The sequence below is a fragment of the Mustela putorius genome, unplaced genomic scaffold (assembly GCF_011764305.1).
Source record: "Mustela putorius furo isolate JIRA1106 unplaced genomic scaffold, ASM1176430v1.1 tig00004007_pilon_pilon_pilon, whole genome shotgun sequence".
Classification (NCBI taxonomy): Eukaryota; Metazoa; Chordata; class Mammalia; order Carnivora; family Mustelidae; genus Mustela; species Mustela putorius.
This window is the reverse complement of record NW_025422145.1, coordinates 6,718,920-6,744,546: the sequence shown is the minus strand read 5'-3', so window position 1 is coordinate 6,744,546 and position 25,627 is coordinate 6,718,920. Positions and strand designations below refer to the sequence as shown.

The 25,627-nt window shown below is 53.1% G+C and overlaps 1 protein-coding gene across 13 annotated transcripts in view; it reads left to right on the top strand.

Annotated features, from left to right (window-relative positions):
* The window catches only part of CLEC16A (C-type lectin domain containing 16A), a 215,986-nt gene that overhangs the window by 162,072 nt on the left and 28,287 nt on the right, over nt 1-25,627 (top strand). For 2 of the 13 annotated variants that reach the window (XM_013055147.2, XM_013055146.2), the window contains exon 23: nt 22,541-22,687. The exons of the other annotated variants lie outside the window; for them this stretch is intronic. In XM_013055147.2, the coding sequence (XP_012910601.2) occupies nt 22,541-22,589 (49 nt within the window). In that variant the 3' untranslated portion in view covers nt 22,590-22,687. Of the gene's footprint in view, nt 1-22,540; nt 22,688-25,627 lie in introns of those variants that run through there. 13 annotated transcript variants of the gene reach the window in all.

Below are 25,627 nucleotides of genomic sequence, written 5' to 3'. Positions count from 1 at the left end.
CAGGGCACCAGCTGCCTCTGAGCAAACATGCAAATCCCCAAGCACAGGGGGAAGGCTCTCCTTTCCACGAGCCTTATCTTTATCAAAGGCAAACAAACCAGTCCTATCAGTCACTGACCCAGAACACTTAATAGTTCTGTGGAAAGGCAACACGGTTCCAGAGCCAACCCTTGGCAGCTGAGTAACTCAGGAAGAATGCGAAGATGACAGTGTGCTCAGAGCCAGCTGAGCTGACCACGAAGCCTCGGACTGACAGCCAAAAAAAAAAAAAAAAAAATCAATGTTTAATTCATAGAGCTCAGTCCTGACTTCTCTCATGGGATAGCGTACTAGGTGCTAATGTCATCTCATGAAAGTGTTTCCCAGAAACTAATTTTTTAGGCCCATTCTTTTTCTTGTTTCTGATGATAACACTGGAGCCGGTCCTCTCTTTCCAGCTCCCCAAGGCAAGGAGAGTGCCCTTTCTGAAGACACACGGGATGGAGAACCTTCCTGCCACCTTCCTCCAGTGCCCCATGTCCCCTTCTTCCCCGCTTCCAGCCTCTAGCTCCCAGCCAAAGACCCTAGCCCCTGGATCAGTGAGTAACAGAAACTTGATTCTGACCCTGAGGTCTCCTTCTTTTTTTTTTTAAGCAAGATGTATTGAGCTGTTAGGCACTTTCTGCAATTTTCTCATTTGCTCCAACAACCCTCAGAAGGGAGGTTTTGCCATTTTCCGTTTGTGCCTGTGAAGAAACAAGTGCCCCCAAGGTCACATCAGGTGCCTCCCTACCCCCCGCCAGTGAGGCAGTGAACTCGGACTGGCCTGAGTCAAACCCTGACTGGCCACTGCTGCCCCCACCCCCACCACCTCTTAGTTCCTGACTCCGTTTGGACACATCTAAAATGAATTCTCTCTCTGATTTTAGAAATAAAGGCCTCCCCACAGCCACCTGAGGCCTCCTTGGTATCAGGCAAAACCACATTGTTGGCTCCCAAAGGGGTTGTGTTTCAGACAGACAGCATCATCTGCTTTCTGGGAGCACAAAGTAGATCTGAATGGAAGAATGAACTGTGCCAGGCCCTTGGTGTGCACCGATTCTCTGCTGTGGGCAGTGCTGGGAGCTGGGAGCGCTTGTCCTGATCCACATACAGGAAGCCAAGGCGTGGACCCAGGCTGCAAGGCTCCCATGGGGCAGGCCCCGAGCCATGCCTCCAAGCCTCCAAGCCCCTGTTCGTCTCGAGGCCGGCGCTGGTGGAGACCGAGCCCTAAAAGCTCTACCACCCACCCCCGATTGTCAGGGGTTGGCGGGACAGACCCCCGTTAGACAGGCGGCTGTGGCGGCGCTAGCACAGGCACAGCAGTCCCGGTCCCTGTCTTCTGTGCTCCACACCCACGCGCTCGAAGCCCCACCTTTGCAGGGATAAACCTGCAAAGCAGCCATATGCAAGGACACTCTTCTTCCCCTGCAGCCACCACTTCCAGACGGGGTAGAGCTCGGGGTCACGTGAAGGCCCATCCTCGTACAGATTCATGAAGACCAGAAAAGCAGAAATGAGACTTTAAATCTTGCCAGTGCAAAAGCAGCAGGATGTGAGCTCTCTTCAAAGCTTTCTGGCAGTCACATCGAAGACAGCAGCCTCCAGGCCAATGGGTCGGTAATGTAGGAATCAGGTTCCATATAAAAACAATCCCTGAGCTGAGTCCTAAGTGTCCCGCTTTCCACGCCTCTTCTGGGGGCCCCCAGGGCAGCCACGAAGAAGGGTGTGAGCACACAGCCCACAAGGAACCACGTTCCTGAATCAGGGCCCAGAAGGTTCCCTCACCTGGAATGTGCCCCCAGATTTGGGCTCCTTCCCAATCGACACTCTGTGCCTGAGGAGCACTCTTGCGAAACGGAGCACACAGCAGGCACAGGCAGCCTTCAGGTCCCAGAGGAGCCTTTCTGGGGGGTGGAGACCGAGAGGAGGAGAAAATTCCAAAGAATTGAGTGCTGTGTCACCTTTCGGGGTCATTCCCCACCTCAAACTGTCAAAGTGACTGTGTGCCCGGGAGCCTCATGGTGAGAACAGCACGTCGGGGAGCAGGGAACACGGCCCAGGTCGCTCATGGAGCCAAGAGCAGAGAGCCTATGCTAGAGCTCGGGAGAAGAGACCAGACCCCAGCTTCACTCTGCCCTTTGACCTTGGCTGCACTTGGAAAAGTTCTGTCGGCTCAGCAGGCCCCCGGGGGCAGCCTAGCTGGCAGCGCAAGACGGGCAGGCACGTGTCAGGGCAAGTGGCACGGCGGCACACCCGTGCCCGCCCTGGAGAATGCAGCTTCCGTTGGCTCTCGGGACCGTCAGCCTTCCGAGGACAGGTCGAGCCCCTGTATTATAGGGCAGTCGGGAACAATGGAAGAGCACCAAGAAAAGACGGAAGGCACTAGATCTCTCCCCAGGTGACATGTCCGTGAAGCAAATCCAGTGTCGTTTCCCGTCGTTCTCACCTCTTTTCTCAGCAGCAGCATTTGCACAGAGGAGAGTCCGCAGAAGCAGGTGGCTGAGCCCAGCCCTGGAACAGACAGTTCGGGTTCAAGTCCTGGCTCGACCTTAGACTCGTGACGTGGCCTTGGGCCGGTTGGGTCGCCCCCTGTGCCTGTTTATTCATAGAACAAATGTGAATGTGCTTAATACAAATCTTAACATGTATTTTTACCACAATTCAAAAGAAAAAAAAAAAAGGCAGGGTTGAAAGTGTCACCCACCTCATTAGGCTGTCATGAGCGTGATAGGAATTAATTCACATAAGTGCCTAGCAGGATGCCTCACACGTGTGCAGTGTGCAGCTAAGGTTAGGCTCTCAGTATTTTTCATTGTCATTGTTATTAGTCAGGCCTGACCCCCGGGACCCTAAATAATAGGTTCCCTTTCTCCATGTTAAATCGGTTTGCGCAAAGTTAATCACCCACGGCTCCTTCTGCTGTAAATAACAGAGACACGGCCATTGCGTATATTTGCTCATTCAGAAAGACTTTTCATCAGGTGCTGATAAAACACTAAGGCAGAACTGACCTCCTGCCAGAGGGCCATGAGGACTGTGGCTCTGGTCTGTGCCTGAGGCCCCGTAGCTCGTAGAGGCAGATCCAGGGCCCGAGAAGAGCAGAGATCTCTGACCGAAGCCCAGAACAGGCCCGCTCCCCACGATACCACCGTGGCTAATTCCACATTTGCCTGAGCGGGGCAGTTCCCGCACGACCACGCAAACAGCCCTGGGAGGCAGACCAGGAAACCTGAGCTCGGGGGAGGGACAGCGCCTGGCCCGCTCCATGAACCCGCGTGTTCAGCGTCGAAGATGACTGGGCGGTGGACCCCTGGGAATCAGGTGTGCTTTGGGCACCCCGTGAACTCTTGTATTCCATCCCATAGCATGAGCCACGTGCATGGAAACCAGCAAAGAAGATGACCGTATTCTGTGGACACAAGTGCGTCCAGAGGAGAAGCCCATAAAATTATTTGAAGAAACTTTATGAGCCTTTTCCTATAGATGTTTATTTTCTGCTGCTGAGTCATCTGTCCTACCAACCGCAGGCTCTCGTTACAGATAAGTGATAGCAAACGGCAAGGATTGAAGTCGGGTTTGAGGGGGTAACACCTAGAAGCGGAGAAGACCCTAGTCCTTAATGGTATCTGTGAATTGGAAAAAGACCACCTTGATTTTATTTATACTTTAAAATATCTCTGAATTAGCGTAAGGAACCCCAGGGTCCCCCCGGAACTGGGTTTGAGAACCGCTGTACCACTTCCAAAGAACCAGTCATAATGCTGGCCTTGGGATCCCAGAGGGTGCAATGCCAACCAGGTGGCACTGCTGAGTGTGCAGACGGCTAGGGGAAGGGGTTGGGAATTCATGAGGCCTCTCCACAGCGTGGGAAGAACCAAAGCAGAAGCCAGGCGCGGGACACGAGAGCAGTGCTGCGTGTCCCCAGAGCGGCGTCAGTCATTGGTCCAACATCGGTCCCTCTCCTTTGTGCCCATTTCTTTGTGGCCTCTTCAAAACGCAGCAGCACCTAGGGGCCAGAGAGGGGACCACCAGGGAGAGAAGAGGAGGACCCCAGGTTTACGAAGGAATGGGCATTTTTTCAAAGAACTTCGGGAGTTCCCAGGGAGTTACATGACAGATACACCGAAAGGTCAGGAGAGAGGATGTGTGCAGCAGGTGTTTCCGGGGGTCTCTGAGGAGTCAAACGAATGGCGTGCCAAGCACACCAGACTGGACGGGGGGAGGGAATGGGTGCACGAACAGTTGTGCGGCCAACGAGGTGGTTGTGGTGATGACAACATGCACGGAAGGCAGGAGGGAGCAGGCGACCTTTGGTGGCATGGCTGGGCGTCGGGCAGTGATGGGGAGACAGGCTGCAAAGCTGGGTGGGAGTCCTAACGGCGGGAGACTTGCAGCCTGCCGAGGGGTTGGAAGTGTACCCTGGGAGCAGTAGGAAGCCCTCGGAGGTACTAAGGCCAAGGAGTGGGGAGTCAGGGGACTTGGGTTTTGCCTCACTGGAGTCAGGAAGGGCAGAGGAGAAGAGGGTGGGCGGAGAAGAGACGGAAGGCCTGCTCCGGCCTCCAGCGGATGGGCTGCACCTGTGCCGTAGATGGCGCCCTGCCCTTGGCAGGGGTGAGAAGCAGCCTCTCTGCGGAGGTCCTCCCTTCCTCAGCTTGCTCTGTCTCCTTCTAGACCTTTCTGTCTATAGGTGCCTATTGTGCTTGTGCTACAGTGTTGCATGGCTTTTGTATTTTTTCCACACCGACGATTACTGTTTTCACTCAACAGCACGCCTTGGATTTTTTTTTTTCTTTCTGTTAGTTCATAAAAGCGCTCGTTTTCATTTTTACTGCTGCTGAGCCGTCCGTCGTGTGGGCAAACCAGTGTTTATTTAGCCAGGTCCCCACTGGCAGGCATTCAGGTTGGGGCCAATTTTTGTCCTTAAAGAATGAGCGCTCCACGCACCGTTGCACAAGGATTTCCCTGGAGCAAGTAACCGTGAAGTGTCTAGGGCTGTGGCCCTAATGGGACTTGGTGACCAATGAAATATGTGGGTGGAGGAGAGAGAGACTCCCAGGGCCAGTTACGGCAGGCCATCAAGGAGTCCCACTTTCTCTGTAGATCTTCTGTGTGTGTGTCGCTTCCGGGGGCATTCTGATGATCCCAAGTTGTGAGCTAGCAAAATCCTTGTTACTTGTGGATGTCATTCTGTCCAGGAGGCCTTCAAGAGCTGTGATGACTGGAAAGGTTCCCAGGAGTGGGCGTAGGGCCCCCGAGGGCTGGCCTGCCCTCCGTTTGGCTTGTCATCGCCGACAGGGTGTGATGGCATGATGGCACCCCCCGGGGGTTCTCCTCTGACCTCCTGGCTTCTCCGCTGGGGTTCGGACTGTCTTCAGTTCTTTCCTCTCTCTAGCCAGCATCCCATGACTCAGGACAGCTTCCTTTATCTGCGACTGTCTGGCCAGGGCATTTTGTATGAATGTGCTTTTCTGCAGAAACACAGAATATTATTTGTTCAACATCTCAGACTCCCAGAGGGCCAGAAGTCAATATTAGCCCAGTGTGGCAGGAATGGCTGTGTTGTGACATCGCTTCACACTTCAACAGCCTGTTCCTAGACCTGCAGAGTAACTGCAAAAAGATAGCCTGAAGCCCATCGAATCAGGGGCAGATGACTTGTTTTACTTTGTCTCCATGGCTGCCTGCCTCGAACTCCAGCCCCTGAAATCACCGTGAGATTTGGGCATTAGATGCTTCAACTGCATGAAATACGAAGTTTGTGGGGTGATTTGCACTGACTTCTCTGAACATATGTGCCAGTTTGGTAAGAATTCAGGTGCGTACCATGTGTGGTCTACTTCTAACTTCACAGACCTTATAAGGCTCCAGGATCCCCTTTTTTGAATACCTGCTATGGGCTTGCTAGACCCTCAACAAGTTGCTTTTTATAAAATAAAGAGAGAAATGTGTAAAAACTTTCACATCGTTAACCTCACCTTTGCAGCTGGGACAAGCAAAACTCAAATGCAGACCCTCTGCCTGGGGTCCCAGAGAGCTTGAGCCTGGTTTCAGACTCCAACCCTTTGTAATGCTTCTGCCTGCTTCCTGAGAAAAAGGTTATCTCTTGCTCAGTGTTCTTTTCTTTCTTGCTAAATCGACTTCAAGGTTCTTCAGCGCTTCTGAGATCAAGTGGCCTTTTGTTGTGGCTTTCTGAGTACGTTGACTTCACAGGCTGACAGTTGGGCCTCAGGTGCTGGGTACGACGCACACTCCGGCCTCTCAGGCAGAATGGGTCCTGATAAATCCTGGATTCAGTCCAGCGGCAGGAAGAGTCCGTGTTGACAGAATGAGCGTCCCCCCCCCTACCCTTAGTATCCTGGAGAATGTTCTGAGATAGTTGACATTCATAAAATCTTGGGCATTCTGGAAAAATGCTTTTTAAAAAACAAAAACAGGGGCGCCTGGGTGGCTCAGTGGGTTAAGTTTCTGCCTTCGGCTCAGGTCCCAGGGTCCTGGGATCGAGCCCCACATGGGGCTCTCTGCTCAGCAGGGAGCCTGCTTCCCTTCCTCTCTCTCTGCCTGCCTCTCTGCCTACTTGTGATCTCTGTCTGTCAAATAAATAAATAAAATCTTTAAAAAAAAAAAAAAACATTCCCAGCCTGATGCCCAGGGAGCACATTCCACAGCTGGGAGCAGCGTTCTGTTGTCTCGAAACAGTGTCCGTGCGGTGGGGGCATGGCCTGCTCCTGTGCCCTCTCTAACTTCCTCCCTCCACCTCAGCAGAAAGCAGATGCAGAAAACACCCTGTACCAACTTGTGTCCCCACTGCGTCAGCAGAGGGGCCCTTTGCGCATGCTGAGACACAGCTTCAAGCAGCTTAAAAACTCCCACCATTCGGGCATCCTTACTCTGTCACAAGTATGCCCCCACATGCTCTAAACCATGCTCCAGCCCTGCCAGGGAGCTCTCGCCATGAGGAGGGTAGGGGCCTGTGCCCTGGAGTTAGCCCACTTAGCTTTTTCGGCACCTACCCATTGGTAGCTGTGTCCTGTCAGGAAGATCCAGAAGGGTCCTGAAGGGTCATTTTCTTCTTCTATAGAATACAGCCTTCCCTCCCAGGGCAGGAGCCTATCCCTGGGCCAGCACTCTATAAGGGCCCTCACGAGGTCCTTGTAAGTAACAGTCTCTGATGGAAGAGGAGGGAGCCAGTGCCCCGAGGACTAGAGCTGCCCACGTTGACCTTGGGGTTGATAGGCCAGTACTTTCGGCCCTGCAGCTGGGGCTCTAGCCCCTCACAGGGCTGCTGGCCCAGCTCACCCAGGGCACTCACAAGCAGTCCTGCTGGTGCTCTCAGGCTCTGCCAGCCAAGGTGACTTCTGGGCACCTGCCTGGCGAGGGCCACCAAAGCCAGCACCATCTCAGCCCTGTGCGTTCTTCCGGCAAGCAGGCACTGAGCACCTCCCACAGCTCCACGCCTGGCCCTCGTGCAGCCGGCAGCCTATGTGGCAGAAGCAGATGTGGAAATGGGGTGTCCTCTGTGCCAGAAGTCATGGCGGGGGGCAGGTGGAGACAGCTAAGCCGCCCAGAGGCCCGCTGCTGCTGGCATGCAGAGGGTGAGGGGTGGTGGGTAGAGAAGATCGCTCCGGGGGGAGGGGCAGGCTGGCGGAAGATGTGGATTTCATCCGAGCTTTCTGGACTTCAAGCCGGCGAGGGCACAGTGGATCCGCGTTTGTCCGAGCACCTTGTGGCCGCTGGGTGGGAACAGGTTAGAGACAGCAGTGCAGGGCAGCTGCTAGCACAGTCAGTGACAGGTTTGGGAGCAGCTTGCCTGGTTGTCACAGGTGTGCTCCTGAGGATCACGCGATCCCCTGATGTTCCCGTGTGGCACGTGCGGGTCCACAAAGCACTTGCCATTCACACTCTCAGTAATGCCAGGAGGGGAGGGGATGGGGAGCCGAGACCCTGGAGTGGAGGTGACCAGCCAGGTCAACCTTCAGGAAGCCCCAGTGTGCTTTGCCCTCTACCCCTCAAGCTGTTGGGAGGCTGAAGTGGCTGAACCGCTCACCTGCCACTGAGGACCATTTCCTAAGGCTCACCGCGTCGCCGGCATCTGGCTGAGTGTCTCCACGATCCAGGTCACAACAGCCTGGGGAGGAAGGCCCTGTTATTATCCCCACTTCATAGCTGAGGAGTGTGGGGCCCAGAGAGGTTGAGTAACTTGCCCTAGGTCGCACAGTGGTCGGGGGTGCCGCGAAACCCACTCCTCTGCCCCTCACACCCTCATCTACTCAGGGCCTGGAGACCCAAGGATGTTCTCAGCCTCGCCCTGGGGGAGCCGCAGCGGGTAGAGGGGACGCCATGATCTCAACCACAGCCCCTCACACGTGGTCCCTAGCCTGGCTTCTCTCCTGGGCCGAGAAGGGGTTTCTGCGCACGCCTATCACAGCGCACTAATCAATCTGGCCCAAGATGCCCGTGTGTGGCGGGCAGCACTGAGTGGCTGTCTAGGCTTCCCCAGGCCAATGGACAGCTGCCCAGTAGGTGTGATGTAGCAACAGCTTTTCTCCTACTTTTTGCAGCCTGAGCTGGCTCTTAGCCAGAACTCTTTTTACCAAAAAAAATATATATATATACATATATATATATTTTTGTTTTGTTTTTATGTATATATATATATATATATACACACACACACACACACATAGCACTGACCTGCAGTGTGGGAAATGCTCGTGTGCCTGCTGAGCACGGGAGCCTCTACTGTGGAGATGTAAGGTCTGCTGGTCCAGGGTGAATTTAGAGACTCTCTGGAAGGTTCTAGGGCTGGCCCAGCCCATAGTTAAGCTCTTCAGGGACGTGAGCTTGGGGAGTTCTTCAGCTCGTGGCCGTTGTGGCCCCACACAGACGGGATTCCGTGGAAGTCCTTTGTTTAGCTTATGTGTATTGAGCATCTGTTGTGTGGCAGGTGCTGGGCTTGGCTATGAGGTGACACCTGTGGCCCCGCCACGTGGAGCTTGCACTCTTGTAAAAGTAAGAAAATTTTTCATATAATTGTACCAGCAGATGATTAGCTGATAATGGGGCACCTGGTCTTCTCCAGTGGGGACCGGGGAGGCTTGCCTGCGTCAGTGGTATGGGCCGATACGGGAGGACTTGCTAGAGCAGACGGGATGGGAGGTGACAGGGGCTCCAGGCAGGGGACAGCATGCGCAGGGAAGCTGAGCACGGAGTGAGGGTCTGTCTCCTAGCTCGCCATCACTGTGATACTCATATTGGTCCCCTCGATGGGCCATCTTCTGTGCTTCCCGCTCGGTATCAAGCACGTTGCATGGGTTAATTGTTTCACCTTCCGAGCCTGCCTGGGGAGAGGCAGACGTCCGCCCATTTTGCCGTCAAAGTTTGCTGAGGCCCAGGGTGGTTGAGGAACTTACCTAGCCTTACACACAAGTCGGCGACTCCAGTGTCCATCCTCCCTCTGCCTGACCCCGGCCCCTGCTCTTGCCGGCCTCCCTCTCTGTGTTCTTATTTTTACACTCCTAGCCTACGTTGTTACTGATAAGACCCAGAGGCCTGCCAGGAGAATCAGCGCCCCATAACTAACAAGCCCATGGGGTGATAACTACTTCTGAGTTATTGCCCTCCAATGTGCAAACAGCCAGAAGCCCCAAACTGCACTTTGCAAGTGCCTCCTGTCCCTGGTGTGTGGCTTTTTTCCAGAAAACCCCTCGAGTGACTGACGCCCAGCCCTGCTTCATCCACCTTCAAGTAAGCACATCCCTGAGCCTTGGTGCAGGACCCCATCCAAACAAGGCACAGCAGTGCCATCCCCAACGAGCAGAGGGGCTGAGTGTGCTGGGCAATGTCTGGGGGTGTTCTTCTGGCCTTCGGCTACAGAGTGACCTCATTTGCCTATTGCGGGCGGCGATAGGGCCTGCTCAGCTCAGAGAGGGCTTTGGGCCAGCTCCTTGCTCCTGCAGACAGGTGGACCTGTCCTTTTGTAGTCCAGTACCCCCACAGCTTCTGGGAGATAGCCACCTGAGTGATCAGAAAGCCAGTCAACTGGGACCCTTCTCTCAGCCAGAGGATCCCGCGAGTCCTATCCTCATGGTTTCCTGGGGGCAGAGGCACAGCCTTTTAGAAGCATGGAGTCCGAACTCTTGCAAGATCTTCTCCAGCTAGAGGCCCTGGGCCAAACCAGCCTAATAACCCTGCCTCTGCCGCCCCAGCTCTGGCTTCACATTTCTAGAATCACCTTGAGAGCATTTGAAAAGCTTAGTGCCCATTAAATCTGGGTGAGGAGAAGGGTCGCTGGTGTTTTTTGAAGCTCCCTGGCTCGCTCTTAAGGCCATCCAGTCTTGAGAACGCTATTAGAGACGAAGAGATCTCTTAGGTGGCTTAACCAGAGGGTCAGGGTGACCACTGGGGTCAGATGCTGTGGCCTGATTGTCATTTCTTTAATCTACAAATCTTCATCGCACTCCTACCATTGGCCTGTGCAGCATGGGGTCTAGCGTGACTGAGATCCCTTCTCTGTAGATCCGATGTGCCCCTGTAAGCAGCCCCGTCAACTATGGCCCAGAAATGGATGGACAGCCTGGTGGGCAGGGGTCATGCTTGGGCAGGCTCTCTCCTCCATCGGAGCAGTTCCTCCTTAGTGAGTTTGGAGTATTGGGACATTCAGGGTTTGGGAGCACATCTGTCTGGTGCCCTGGGCCCAGTGTCAGGAGAGACCAATGCTCAGCATGCTTTCAGGACACCTATCATGGGCGCAGGTTTACACCATGCTCTGCCAAGGACTGGGGAGTAGAAGGTTCTGGATGGGCCTTGCCTTCCTGGAGTTCCTGATATCCTGGGGAAGACCACGCCTACGTAGTCTGATCCCTGCCATAATGGTGTGGGAGCCCAGGACAGGGACGTCTGCCCAACCGGAACTGGAGGGCAAGGAGGTTCCAGAAGAAGATCTTGACGGATGGGCCAGGTTAAACAGGGGGCGTCCCAAGCAAATGAGGGCAGGCTCTGGGCTGTGCACACCATGGTATGCATGTGGGTCCTGCAAGCTGCCTTAGATGTGTGGGACAGGAGGCAGCAGGAGATGAGGCCATGTGCAAGTGACCTCCCGTGCAAGGTCCACTGTCTTGGATTTGTGGAGGAGCCCAGGGGGCGCTGCTGAGGGGCTTCAAGTTGGGGCAGGAGGGTGCTGGTGCTAAAGGCTGCCCTCTAAACTGACCACACACCAGCCTGGCAGCCGGAAGACAGGGTCATTCACAGGGGTCGGCTCCAACCCGGCTGCCCATGGGTTGGGATGACTTACACTTAGTTGGAAAGAAGCAGCAGCTGGAGACCCAAGCGTTCCTCCGCTCCAGGGCCAAAGCTCACCAGGCCTGTTAGGGCACCTGCGAAACGCGGTCAGGATCCAGTTCCTCCCACCACTGTACCCCATCTGCTAGGCTGGGATTGGCTCACTTTTCTAAAAGGTCCCGGTTGTCAATATTTCAGGCTTCACTGGCCGTATGCTGCTTGTCACAGTCTCACTGTCTCTACCAGTGCAGCCAAACAGCCCCTGATAATATGTAAATGAGCAGGCGTGACCCCATCCAGTAAAACGTCACTTAGAGAAACAGGCCCACGGCTGGATTTGGGATTTGGTCTGCAGGATGTTGTTTCTGACTCCTGACCTTGGCCTTCAGAATTGTCCTGATCACCTGCCAAACTCCGCCCACCTCTCCATCCCCAAACCCACACACCCAGGCCTCTGAAGAGTCAGTCTGCTCCCAGTGCCGTAGCTAAAAAGTCCTTTTCAGGTATAAGTCAGATTATGCGTGTCTTCTGCTTAAATCCATCACTGGGTCCCTTTTCATTCAGAATGAAAGCCCAATTCCTTATGGTGGCCACGAAGATCCCACACAGTCTAGATCCTCAGGACCTCACATCTTCCCACTGCCCCCTTGGCCAACTCCAGAGCAGCCACAGGAGCCCCCCTCCGCTGAGCCTGCCCGCCTTCCAGTCCCTGCACTGAGCGTTCTCATCCCAGGTTCCCGTGTGGCTCTCTCTTCACTGCCTTACGGTTGTTCAGCAGAGCTCTCCATCTCGAGGCTCTTTCTGACCATCACATAACTCACAGCCCTGCCCCCCGCCTTCCCGGCACCCCAGATGCCGCTGTCCTGCTCAATTCTCTTCATAGCACTCCTTTCCTCCCAACGTTCTGCATTTCTTCATTGTCAGCTCACCCCACGCCCTATCCTTCCTCAGCCCATCATTGAACTTCAAGCTGCAAGAGAGCAGAGGCTCTCTTTTGTTTTCTGCCAAATGCCCAGCTCTCGTCGGAGCGGCACTGGGATGTGTGCCATAAAGATGGTTCTTGGAAAGTACTGGATGGGTGGGTAGGGAGGTGGATGGTTGTTGAATGGGTAGGTAGATACAGAGGAAGAGAGAGAGAGATTGATGGATGGAACCAGTAGATCTTCAGTACCCACTTTATGTGTTTGACATTGTTCTCTGGGGACTCTGGGTGTATGCTGAACACACTAGTCCCTTTGTAGCTCCCAGGTCCTGTGGATGCCATAGATGTCAGCCATGATCAGGGCCTTGAAGAAACCAGCTGAGAGCTGGGACGTATGCCACAAAGGGATCTGACCTAGACAAGAAGTCTGGGAAAGCATGTCTTGAGGAAGGGTTGTTGGCCTAGGAGGAAGTAAAAGGAGCCAGGCTGGGCAGGAATCCATCCCAGACAGGAGAGCACACAGATGGACTTTGATGCCTGGGCCCACAGGCTGCCCAGATCCCCAAGGAATGAAAACATCGTTCTCCAGGTGATAACCTGCCACCAGTCTGTACACAGAATTCTCCTTTGTTGTCACTTTCCTCCCTGGCCGGCTAAGTGGGGCACAGAGCCCAGTCCTGTTTCCTAGGAAGGGGTTCAGCCCAGCATTCCCAGCAATGACCCAGGTCTCTTCCCGTGTGAGTAAAGAGCGTGAAAGGAAAAATTTGACCCAGGATGTGTTTCTGATGAATTCTTTTGGAATAGAAGTTCCAGCTCAGGCCGGACATGAAAAACAAAGTGTTTTATGCCATGTGCAAGAGAACAAATGGTAGAGTCTGGAGTGGGAGGTTGGGTTTTGTTTTTTTTTTAAGATTTTATTTATTTAACAGAGATCACAAGTAGGCAGAGAAGCAGGCAGAGGGAGAGGAGGAAGCAGGCTCCCTGCTGAGCAGAGAGCCCGATGCAGGGCTAGATCCCAAGAGCCTGGGATCATGACCTGAGCCGACGGCAGAGGCTTTAACCCACTGAGCCACCCAGGCACGCCTGGGAGTGGGAGGTTTAAAAGACCAGGTTCTGGACTCATTAGTGTAACTGGGGATAAATGTGTTTGTAGCCCCCACTGCAAGTTAAAATCACAACTAGTTAGAAGGGGGTCAAAAGTGCTCTAAAATTGATTGTTGTGATGGATGCACAGTTCTGTGAATAGACTAAAAACCATCAGATTGTACCCTTTTAAATGCATAGATTATATTGGATGTGACGTGTATCTTGAGAAAGCTGTTGGGTATTTGTTTGTTTGTTTTTAAGGTTTTATTTATTTGAGAGAGAGCATGAGCAGGGAGAGAGAGAGGGAGAAACAGACTACCTGCCTAGCAGGGATCCCAGTGTGGGGCTCAATCCCAGGACCCCAAAATCGTGGCCTAAAACAAAGACAGATGTGCAACCAGCCGAGCCGCCGAGGTGCCCCAAAAGCTGTTCTGTGTTTAAAAACAGTTCTAAACTAGTCAGACTGTCACAAAGCTGTCATCTTTTTCTAAAGACCAGATTATCTCATTTGTATCTTATTTCGATCATAAAGTAGTCCAGTTCGTGCAGCATTTTCCTTAAAGCCGTCCAGATGTGGGAGAAAAAAAAAAAGTTGGAACCCGCAACACAGGAATAATCTGGAAACCTTGATGCAATGCAGACTTACCTGGCACCCCTCCTCTTCCCTAAAATGTGCCTTTTTTTCCATTTATTTTCTGACTTTGAAGAAAAGGCTCTGTTCTTACTGGTAAAATAGTCTCCTGTTCGCTTTCCTTTCCTGTAAATTATGAGATAAGTTTGCATTTCATACCTTTCCAGAAGTCTCTGTTACTTGTGGTCTGACCTCAGAAGCAAGGCTTCTGGGAAAGAAAGTTGGTATTGAAATCGCTGCTCTGAGCATTTGTTGAATGAAAACCTCTGAAGAGGGCAAGCGATTTGTGTTGTGGAGTTGAGACGGGAAACAGGTGAACAACACCTGTTTGTCGCTCCGGGAGTCCCCTCTTGGCACCAGGAGTTTAGGTGATGTGCCGGCCGCTCTGTCCAGCTCACTCCAGGGATTAAAAAAAAAAAAAATGTGATCCCAAAGGCTCCATGTTCCTTCTTAGAGATGATTAAGGCCAGTTGCGCTCCTCTTCTTGCATGGTAGAAACTGATGAGTTTGTGTGAAGAGAAAGGCTCAGAGCCGTGGCTCGAGCTACCGCTTAGCAGTGCCTGCTGCTGTTTTATTGGCCCATTGCTACGGATCGGTCCCAGCACTAGGCGTGATAGTGCGTGAGGTAGGGATTACTGTCTCCCTATTGTATCCCAGGAAATGGAAGCTCACGGCAACATAGGCCAGCAGCAGGAGGCTGGGATTTGAACCCATCTGTCTGTCTCCAAAGCTCACACTGTAACTCTTATCCTGTCCCTGTGTTTCCCTGTCCATACCCCAGCGCTCAGTACCCCAGCCAGCACCAGCCAGTCCTGCCTGGCCCCTCCCTGGGATAGCTGGGAAAGTACAGCAGTCCTGGTCCTGGAGGGCTGGAGCGGCTCCCACACTGAGAACACCACTGGCACCCTCCCCCACAGCACGGCGACAGACCGAAATGCTCTTTCTCTGTGACAGGTGATGTGCCCTTCACAGGCCCAGAGGAGCCCAAAAGAAACGCTCCAGCCGTTCTGTTCAGGAGGCAGGATGTGCTCTGTCCAAAGAAGTGCTCTCACGATTATTTATTAATTGTGAAAGGGAAGAAAAAAAGAATAGGGTTTCCTGGAAAGGGATAAAAGTTCAATATGATAAACTCCCGAAAAGCAATCAAAGGCCAATGAGGGCAGAAAAATAAAGGACAGAGAGAGTAAGAGAGATGATGAATCAACGTGGCCAGTGTGAGCAGCGCCCCGGGAAAGGGCCATATCTCATGGTGATGGAGGCTGGAGTCTGGGAGCAGGAGCAGCCCGGCGTGGCTGTGGCAGCCAGTCCAAGAGCCGCCCTGTGAGGTGACCAGGGCCCTGGGGGATGAGCTGATGACAGGGAGGGACAGGACCGGTCACCAGTCAGCTGTCCCGCCATCACCACAGGCCCACTCTCTTCCTCCTTGCGCTCTCGTGCCCAAATGTAGAAGCTTATCAATAGAAACTGGAAAGGTACCAGAAAAAAAAAAGTGCTACAGTCTTCCCACCCCAGAGAAAAGCATTGTTAATATTTCTGCTTTCTTCTCATCTGTGTCTTCTCTCTTTTCCCTAATTTTTTTAATCACTGAAGAAATACATGAGTTGATTCTTCATTTTAAAAAGTAAAAGTTAAGGAGCGCGTGGGTGGCTCAGTGGTTTAAAGCCTCTGCCTTGGGCTCAGGTCATGATCTCAGGGTCCTGGGATTGAGCCCCGCATTGGGTCTCTGCTCAGCAGGGAGCCTGCTTCCTCCTCTCTCTCTCTCTCTCTGCCTGGCTCTCTGCCTACTTGTGACTCTGTCCATCAAATAAATAAATACAATCTTTAAAAAAAAAAAAAAGTAAAAGTTAAAAAAAAAATCACAAATGGGACTTAAGTCCCCTCAGAGGAGTACTCTTTCGTATTCTCTCGCTTCCCCAGACATTCGATGGTTTGGCTTCTCTCCTTCCAGATCCTTTTATGTGCCATTCCATTCTCTCCACGTGCCCACAACCAGCAGACAGGAAGGGGCCACAGCCCCCTTCTCCACAATTCCGAAGTCCAAGCAGCACTGAAAATGAAAAGATTTTTCGTAACTCACTTGGCGGCAGACCCTGCCCTGCGCTGTTTGTAGGCCATTTGTAAGAGCTGTATATGCCATTTATTGTGAGTATATGTGGGTTGTTGTCATCGTTGTCATCCTGCAGAAATGCAATATTTTGGGTTTTAGCTGCCAGAGACCAGCTGAGGGTGTGCCTTAATATGCATGTGTGTGCGCGCCACAGGGCCTCAGCCTTAAAGACTAAATTCTTTTTTTTTTTTAAGATTTTATTTATTTATTTGTCAGAGAGAGAGAGGGAGAGCGCGCAAGCACAGGCAGACAGAATGGCAGGTAGAGGCAGAGAGAGAAGCAGGCTCCCTGCTGAGCAAAGAGCCCAATGTGGGACTCGATCATGACCTGAGCCGAAGGCAGCGGCTTAACCCACTGAGCCACCCAGGCATCCCTAAAGACTAATTCTAAGGCATGTGTAGCCTCAAAGGTTTAGGAGAAGAGGTCATGGATCTGTAATTGTCTCATGGTTTGGGCTGTGCTCCCCCGCTTTTAACCTACACAGAATTCTGCAGAATTCTTCTGCAGCCTGATTTTCAGACACCACTGTGAGTAAAAATCCTCCTGTGTTAAGGAGTACAGGTTTCACTCATTCCTTTTCGGGGCTGTGTGGTATTCCATAGTGTGTGTGTGCATGGATGTCTTGGGCCGAGCATCTGTTCCATTTCTAGGTTTTCAGTGTCCCCGACTGCACTGCAGTGGACATCCTTGGTCTGAGTATTGGCTTCTCACAGCTGCCATCACTAAGTGCTGGGGACATAGTGGCCTGGACAACAGGGATGTATTGTCTCACTGTTTTGGAATCTGGTGTCGGCAGGGTTGACTCTTTCTGAAGGAGGTCTGGAGGAGCCGTGCCTCTCTCCTAGCGTCGGGTGGTTTGCCGGCAGTCCTCTGATTCCTTGGCTTGTCCAAACATGACCCCAATCTGTGCCTTCATCTTCCCATGGACCACCACCACCACCCACCCCCGCGTCACCGCACGCCTTGGTGTCTGCATTTCCCCTTCAGATAAGGACACCGCTGACACTGGATTCTGGCCCCCACCCCCATGACCTCATTTCCACAGCTTCCGTCCACAGAACGACCTTGTTCCCAAGTGAAGTGATGTTCTGAGGTACTAAGGGGTTACTTCCACATTAGAATTTGGGGGGAAACACGGTTCAACTCTTAACAGTCTGGAGTTTCACTGAAATTTGCTTTGCCAGGCCACTTCTGTTGCCTTCTTACCCAGTTCCTGCTGCATTGTATGCCTCGCCTGTGGTAAGCACCCTTGCACAGAAGTCTTGGTCCATGGTTCCCGTTATTTCTTTGGAAACCACTTCTCGGGATCAGCAAGAATGCCCGTATCTAAGGCTCTTGATAGCATCTTGCCAGGTTGCTTTCCAGAAAGTAGAGCGGGGTGGGGGATATCCGACTGACCACACCTGCACCCCGCCCTCTGATTCAGTGGGGCCCTCCAGAAACACCAGCCTGCTTGGCGCTTCAAGGCAGAATTCCTCCCCCACGGGCCCGCCAGCAGGGGCACGTACTTTCTTTATCCCCGGGTTCATTTTTATTTTATCTCTTATTCCTGCCGAAGAGAGAGTCCACGGGTTAACAGCACCACAGAAGCCGTAGCTCCAAGTGTCTGTTTAGGGCATGTTCTCTTGCAGCTGCATATACAAATAAAGATTTCAGAAATCCTGGGCTTTCTGGGCATCGGGCATTAAATCAATCAGTGAAATTTCACTCACAGGGCGGCTTGCCAAGCCAGAGCAGGAGACAGAAGTAAGTTCTCTGCTTTAGTTCAGTCCGTGAAGCCCACAGCAGCTACATCATCCCACTACTTCGAAAGACAATCAAATAGTGAGCCCTCAGCCACTTTGGTGGGGGGCGGGGGGATGGGGGGACAGCCAGGGAGGGGATTCTTAAGAGCCGGTCCAAGCCAGCCACCCCACTGGCTTTTCAGGGCAGGTGGTGAGAGCTGGGACCAGGTAAAGAGCTCGCGACTTTAGAGAATGAGGCGGCAGAGGAATCTGGGGAGAACTGGGAATTCGGTATGCTCGGCGAACAAAAGGACAGGCTGGGGCTCCATGCTTGTGCCCTCCCGGCGGCGAAGAGCGAGTGTTGTACAAGACAGACAGTTCCCTCAGCAAGGCCGGGCCCACGTGGCCTGCCAGCCTACTGCAGAGACCAGAGAGTAGTTGCAGGGAAGGATAAATTTAGCCAGCATTTCAGGGGAAAACATCGATCTCCAATGTAGTACGGTCTTTTAAAAGAAAGTGGAAGCCTGAGGCTGGTCATTTGGGACAATTTCCCTTGAACAGATAAAAGCCCAGGGGAAAAAAAAAAAAAAAAAAACGAATGCTTACCACCAGCTTACCCTGCTGGCAGGGCCAGAGAAAGGTGTCCTCTGGGCAGGAGGATGGCCGCTTCCTTCCTGGGCATGATAGATGCTTCACCCTGGCCACCCCCCTTTCTTGTTCCCAAGAAACGGTGCTGCCTTGTGTGTTGGAAAGGCTTGAGGTTTATGTTTCCAAACCCAAAGGTTCCTCTTCACAAGGAGTGACGCCGGGCCCGGCTCTGAGTTCGCTGGCTGCTCGCCCAGGCTGCTGACATCCAGTGTGCCTCGTGTGTCAGAGCAGGGTCACCCCCAGCCTCCTCCTGTGTGTCAGGACTGAGCAGGGGACATCTGGTAGCTGTAGACAGAGTTCTTGGGGTTTTTTGGGTCTTTTTGTTTAAAAAAAAAAAAAAGGGCACTTCTGACATTGGCACCGCGGGCACTGTTGCGACCTGGGCAAGGCTGAGGGACCGCGAGAGAACAATGGAGCGCCTGTCTGCATGACGTTTGCACAGCCTACCCGGTCCGGTGGCCACAGCATCTCCCCATGCGGCCTCCCGCCGACACCGCTCGCTTGTTGGGAAGGGGAAAAAAGTCCGGTCTGTCAATATTTGGGGCACTAATCATCTGCATTCGGGCGCCGGGGGTCATTGAAAGGCTGAGACGTTTCCAGGAATTCATGGCTCTAAAAACAAGCTGACCGTAAAGGATTTCCAGCGAGGGTATGAAAGAAAAAAACCCAAATCTCAGCCCTGCCCCCACTCGCCAGCCCCGAGCTTTGTCCACTGGGTCATGGATTCTTGGGAAGAAATGAAGTCAACATACATCGTGATGTGGGTCCAAGTTAATAATAAATGTGGAGGAAGGAGAAGAAAAAGGATGTTCAATATTTAAACATTTCGGAGCACTCCATTTGGCCTGCCAGTTACTGCCCTGGGCCTGCTTCCTGGACAGGTTCTGCAAAACTGGGCGCCCTTTGCCGGTCCCTGCGGCCAGCCTCTGACCCCGGTGCTCTGGATGGGGAGCAAAGCAGAGCCTCTTTGAGGCAGCCCCAACCCGGCAGTATTTCTTCTTGCTTTCTATAGGCTTTCTGAAAACAGTGTGAAAACCGAGGCTTTGATGCATCCCAGGGCGCTTGCAAGGAGTTTTAAGCTTTGAGGTCGTGTCTGAAGTTGTCTTAATTGTCCCATACTGGGTTCTCTTAGAGCTGTCTCTTTTTTTTTTTTTTTTTGAGCTGTCTCATATTTTGATACAAATTTTGTGCTCTGGCTCTTACCCCTAAAAGAGGAAAAAGCTTAACAGAGTGATCCCGTGGGCACGTTTAGGAGAGGTCTGTCCAGTCTTCCTCCTAGATCTGTTCCTTAAAAGTTGCCTATAAGGCAGAATTCTGTGAATCAATGCCTTTTTTCTTCCTGACACACATTATATAAAAGGAAAAGCATTCCTTTGGGGTGGGGGGAGGAAAAAACATTTGGCCCCAAGATATAATAAAATCATGCTTAAGGATGCAGCAAACTTTAAAGTCTCTTAGTTAAAGGAAATCAATACTTTTATGATGAAATATTAATAATACTAAAAAAACATAATAAGTGAAAACTACAAACGTAGAACAGCCGGGTGATTTCAGCGTCGAACACATTAGCTTAGCATTTGCAAGAAAGCACAAAGGGAACACAGAGGGCACTGGGGCCCATCTGAGAAGCCTCTCCAAGGCCTCACAAACCCCCTCGTTGGGGGCTTTCCATCAAGAAGACACACACCTCCTTCAGTGCCAGCATCATTTCCAAGCAATTCATTGAAGCGATGCCTTCTGGAAATGAAAACACCAGACTAAACTGGAGAGGGGAGCACTCGTGTGTGTGCACACATGGAGGTGCACATAGACACACACAGGACGCATTGGGGCCTGAGCATGGAAGACCTAGGGAGAGCGACTTGTTTGAATGCACAGCTGGCTGTCACCTCCCCCTTCCTCCATGGGTCTGTCCCAGTGCACGTCTTTAAGAAGAACGCTTTCATTTGTGTTCCACGCAGTACATTCAACCCCCTAGCCAAGAAACTCATAAAACACATTCTTGAGCTGATTGTAACAGGTAACAAAAGCACCGCCTTCTCATATACTGTTGTTTTGTTTTATTTTGTTTTGTTTTGTTTCGAAGTAGGCTCCACACCCAGCTTGGAGCCCCAGGGCAGAGCTTAAACTCACAACTCTTGAGATCAAGGGTTAGACTCCGACCTGAGTGAGACGCCCAGGCCCCCCCCTCCTATACTGTTTGCATGTAAATCCCTTAAATTTCGCCATTCGTCTCTATGAACTCCTAAGACCTTCGCACAAAAGCGCTCACACTAGAAAGAATCTTGCTTTGCGTTTAGCGGTTTCTTCTCCCACATACCCAAATGTGTAGAGACACATAAAAATGAAAATCCCCAGTTCTTGCCTCATTGGACCCAAGTGCCAGGGACCACACGTGCCGGTTAAATAATTAAAACAGCTGGCTAACCGAAGCTTCCACTCTGCACCTCCCTCAGGCCTCACTGCCGTGTGAAGGGAGCCGTGGTCACCCCCTTGACACATGGGCATACACCGGCTTGCAGCGTGAATGGGTCCCTTGTGGTCATGTGCCCACATGGGGGGCCTGACCGTCCCCCCAACCACCCCCACGCACTTTCTTCACCCTGGTCGCCTGTGCCCAGAGAGGGTGGGAACTACAGGCCCAGAGCTACTCATGTACCCTTCTCAAGGCTCCTCCCTTAGAAGTGGCAGAGCCGGGCTTACAGCTGCCTGATTGCCTTGTTCCGCCGGGCTGCTGTGACAGAAGGTGACAGAGTCCTATCTCCTGGAGGACCTCAGCTAGGGCTTTTGAAACTTGTTCTGGGCTAGCATTCATCACGATCTTTTTGCGGCTCTGCACACACTCCCTGATTCTATCTGACTCACGTAGTTCCAGATAGTATCTCCAGTTCTTTTTGTAGAGGATGTGTCATAGAATGTCATCATCTGTTGGTCTGGCCTGCCCCCAGTCTGTTAAAACACACAGTAGGAGAGGCTTCGGAGACGTGGCCCAGCTGCAGAAGCTAACCATCCCCAGGGGTGCCTGGGTGGCTCAGTCAGTTAAGCATTTGCCTTCAACTTGGGTCATGGTCCCAGGGTCCTGGGATCAAGCCCCACATCTGGCTCCCTGCTTAGCAGGGAGCCTGTTTCTCCCTCTCCCTCTGCCTGTTACTCCCCTTGCTTGTATGCGCGCTCTCTCTCTCTCTGTCAAATAAATAAATAAAATCTTTAAAAAAAAGGTTAACCACCCCCACTCTGTAGAGCCCAAGACCTGGCAACCACAGGTACACGGCTCTGCTCCAGGAGCATGTTAAGTGTGCGCCTACAGCATATGCCTTCTGCCAAAGATCAGAACTGATACCCTGGCCCCTTTGCACACTGCCACTTTGAAGAACACATAAGGTGGGCACGGAGTTTCTGGTGAGAAACTCACCAGAAAGGACCAAGAGATCCAAAAGCTGGCAAGAACCTCTGGGTGGGGAGTGTTGGGGGGGTGGGGTGTCCTTTGCAGGCAAGACTGTAGCTCACCCACCCCAGCCTGCTCCGGGCCAGTGGTCCCAGATTCTGCCCCCTTGGGTGCTAGGACCACAGGAGTCTGGGGTCAGTGACCCCTCTGCCCTAACAGCTGTCTCCCTCTCGCTGCTCTTTCAGCCTTGTTTCCTGCCTCAGCAAAGGGGCAGCCAAGATGGCCACTGCTGAGCTTTCTAGTGCCTTTGCTGAGAGACTGTTGTGGAGCTCTGTGCTTACTAATGTACAGACGGTAATGCCCCCGGAAAGGGCAGGGGCTGGGCAAGGCAGGGGCCTGGGCCTCGGGAATGACACCCAGGTCCCAGCAGAGCTAGGCGATGCCACCAGAAGTGATCCTCGGAGACCTAGTCCACCGTGACCCCCACCTGCTGCTGAGCCTCCGTGGCCTGGAGAGGGACCCGTGATCAGGGCAGCAGGTGGGTGCCGTGCTGCTGTCCACGCCACCCCGCTGCATCCTGGCTGCCAGAGGGACCCAGAGGCCTTGGCGCTCCCACAGGTAGCAGCCCCTCTCGGGCAGGCCTCACCCTGGAGCAGGCACATTGGAGGGGTTAAAGCTGGGACAGAGATGGCCCCAGAGGAAAGCAAGATACTGAAAGACCATTTTTTCTCTTCTGCAGGTTTTCAAGTATAGTCCTTAAAATCCAAGAGGATTTGTCCATGGATTAAGAGCTTTAGGCTAAGAGATGCTGCAAGTTTTCAGCTATTTTGTATGTTGGGTGTGTTTTCCCTTTAAAAGCTACCTGAAATAAAAGCCTTTAAGCATTTTGAGGTGCAGCCCGTCCATGATCTAGGGGTAGGTAGATGGGGGGAGGTTGCCCAGGCCTGGCCAAGGGAGGCGTTAGAAACGCCCCCTTTCCCAAGTGCCTGATTTGCACCCCCATCCCCGGCACCGGCTGAGACAAGACGTGCACATGAAGAAAATCAGAAATGGCTTCCAGCAGCCCCTTGGGGGGAAGCCTGTAGATGGCCACTGAGGCCCGGAGTTTTGTGCACACCCCCTGAAAACACCACCTCCTATGTGGCTCCCCAGAAAGGGAAACTGGAAAGGTCTCTGTGCAGGTTCCAGAGCCTTCCACCTTCTGGTTCACCAGAACCTCAGAGTCCTAGCAGTAGGGGAATGGACTGTGGGGGACCACCCCCAGGGGTCCTGCACCCGTGTTGGTAGATTTTTGTGTGAATTCCTCAGGGGAGGCCTGGATGAGCATCCAGGCCTGGCCTGGTGTGGGGCTCGAACCTGAAGCCTGCCCTCTTAGCCCCCCGCGCACATGCTCTTTGAAGAGTTGGTGGGTAATTCGGCGTTTCCGGTGTGGCCTCCGACGCCATGGCCTCTGGCCCCTAGAACCCGTGGGCATCGTGGTGCTTTTGTTTGGGGGGGGGGGCTGGCTTCAGAGTCAGACTCTTGAGTCCAGAGCGTGGATACGGGAGCTCCAGGTGACCTGTGGGCCCTGGAGACTGCAGTCTGTCCCAGTTTCTGCAGGCTGAAGCTCCAAACTCAGCCCCACTGACCCTTCTCCCACCCTGGGACCTGGCTGACGGCCCTGGGAGGGGAAAGGGCAGAGCCGGGGAAGGAGCCATCGAGGGAAGGCATTAGGCCAAGGCCGCTCCTGCCGTCTTGGGTTCCGTGCCTGAGGTCACGAGGCATATTGATTTCTGCTTCCCAGCAGCGCCGGGGTGGTGAGGAAGCCGGAGCACGGCATCGGGAAAACCTGAGCGGCAGTGGGCGCTGTGAGTTTGCCAACACAAGGCAAGCTCGGGCAGGGCACCTTTGCCCTACAGGCCACACTGACACTAGAGACCGCGGAAGAGGCCCAGGTTCTTTCTCCTGCCTCAGCAGCCCTCAGCGGGCTTTGTCCCGGCTTTTCAGTGTGGCAGGAACCCAGATGAATGTGGGCTTTTGCTAAGAGAGGCGGCTCTCACCTTGACATCTTAGAGCTTTTGCCTGAAAGAGCGCTCTTAAAACCCTGGCTCCCCGGAAGAACAGCCACAGGAGACCGAGGCAGCTCAGAGCCACATACTTGAGACGCCGAGGCCATGCGTCCCTTGCTGGGCCCGAGGCCTGGACGCCGACAGCCCGCCGTCCGCCCGCAGCAGAGGCCGTGCACTCATGGCCCATGCAGACGGGAGACACGCTGGGGTTGGCTGGCCTGGGGTGCCCTGCCTCTCAGGCAGAAAGTAGAATGTGAATTAAGTGGCCAGCAGTTTTAAAAATCAGGCAGTTTCCATACAATCCGGATATCCAGCTTCTCAGGAAGAACAGGAAACTGTGGCCACATGCAGGCCCTTGCTCTCAGGCAGCGGCCGACCTGCCTGCTCCAGGCTCTTGACCGGTGTCTTCCGTCCACCTGACACAGAGGCCGAATGTCCATGGGCCATGTTTATTTTCCTGACAGAAGGGAACTGTTTCTGAGTGCCTGCGTCTGAACCAAATAAGGGAAAGCAGACGGCGGACTGGGACGGCCGCCCTCCCTTCGCTCGGGGCCTCACCTCGTTCGCCGACCTTACCGGCCCTGTGGTGCTCAGCTCTTCAGCCCAGGGGGCTCAGCCTTCCTGGTACCTGCTTGCTGTCTCTGTAATGTTCAGAGGGTGGATCTGTAGAGGGTTCTGGAAAAACCAGGAGAAGCCCATCGCCGGTAGGGCACCCTGGAGCCAAGACAGTTCCATTTTTAGCTCGTGTATAAATGAGAGTTTCGCTGCCCAGAAAAAAGCATTTGCAGAGCGCAGAGAGATGGCCTTGTTTCCAGATTAGGGCCCCATCTCCGGGTGTACAGCTGTGTCTTCCAGGAGGGTGTAGGGACAGCATGTCATGAGAACGAGGTCACTCAGGACAGTTTTCCTTGAGGTCTTCGCTCCCAGGAAGCACAGAACCAAACAGTGATGTCTGCTTCCCGTCGCTGGGGACTGTTCTTTGAATTTTCAGTTTCCAGCCGCATTTCGTTGTTGGACTCTCGTCATTTCGTTCGTGTTTTGGTGGCTGTCAGTACTCGGTACCCGTGGCATGGTGGGTTTGCGAAGTAAAATCAGATCCTTCCTGGAACCGATGTCCTCAGAGGAATTCCAATGTGCCACACAGCACAAGCTCTGGGCAGAGGACAGATGTCAGCTGGGCCTCCCCGCCCCTCAGAGACTTAAGAAACCTTTGGGTCAAACCCCCCAGTTCTGCCACACACAGGCAAGCCTTCCCACCCTCTGGTTTCTCGCAGGCCCCACCATTTTGGGGTCTTGGCCCTTGTGCGTCATCTCTGTATGGCCTGGTGGACGGAAACTCAGTCCATTCCCTGGTTTCCCCCTAAAAAGTCCACTTACACCACACAAGGAAAGAGTTGAAGGAGCATTTCCTAACGATTTGGGGGCGGGGGGTGAGGAAGGCCGTCTCCCCCATCTCCGTTGCCCCTTTCCTTCTTTCTCTGCACTCCACCCCTGCAGAATTCCCCCAGAAAGTGCAGGGCAACTTTCCTTACACCAGCCGTGGAGACCTGCCAGTCCCTGTCCCCACAGAGCTCAGCTCACATTCCTACTTTACCAAAGCTTTTTTTGCAACTGTCCATTAAGACCAAGTTCAACTATACAGTAAAGAAAAACCCGAAAGAGATGTTCATTTCCCTCTCCAAGTAGAGGAAGCCTGGATGAAGGTCGTCAGGTGCTCCACAAAGCATGAGGGACCCAAGCCTCTATCTGCTCCATGCTCTGCCATCCCTAATATGTGA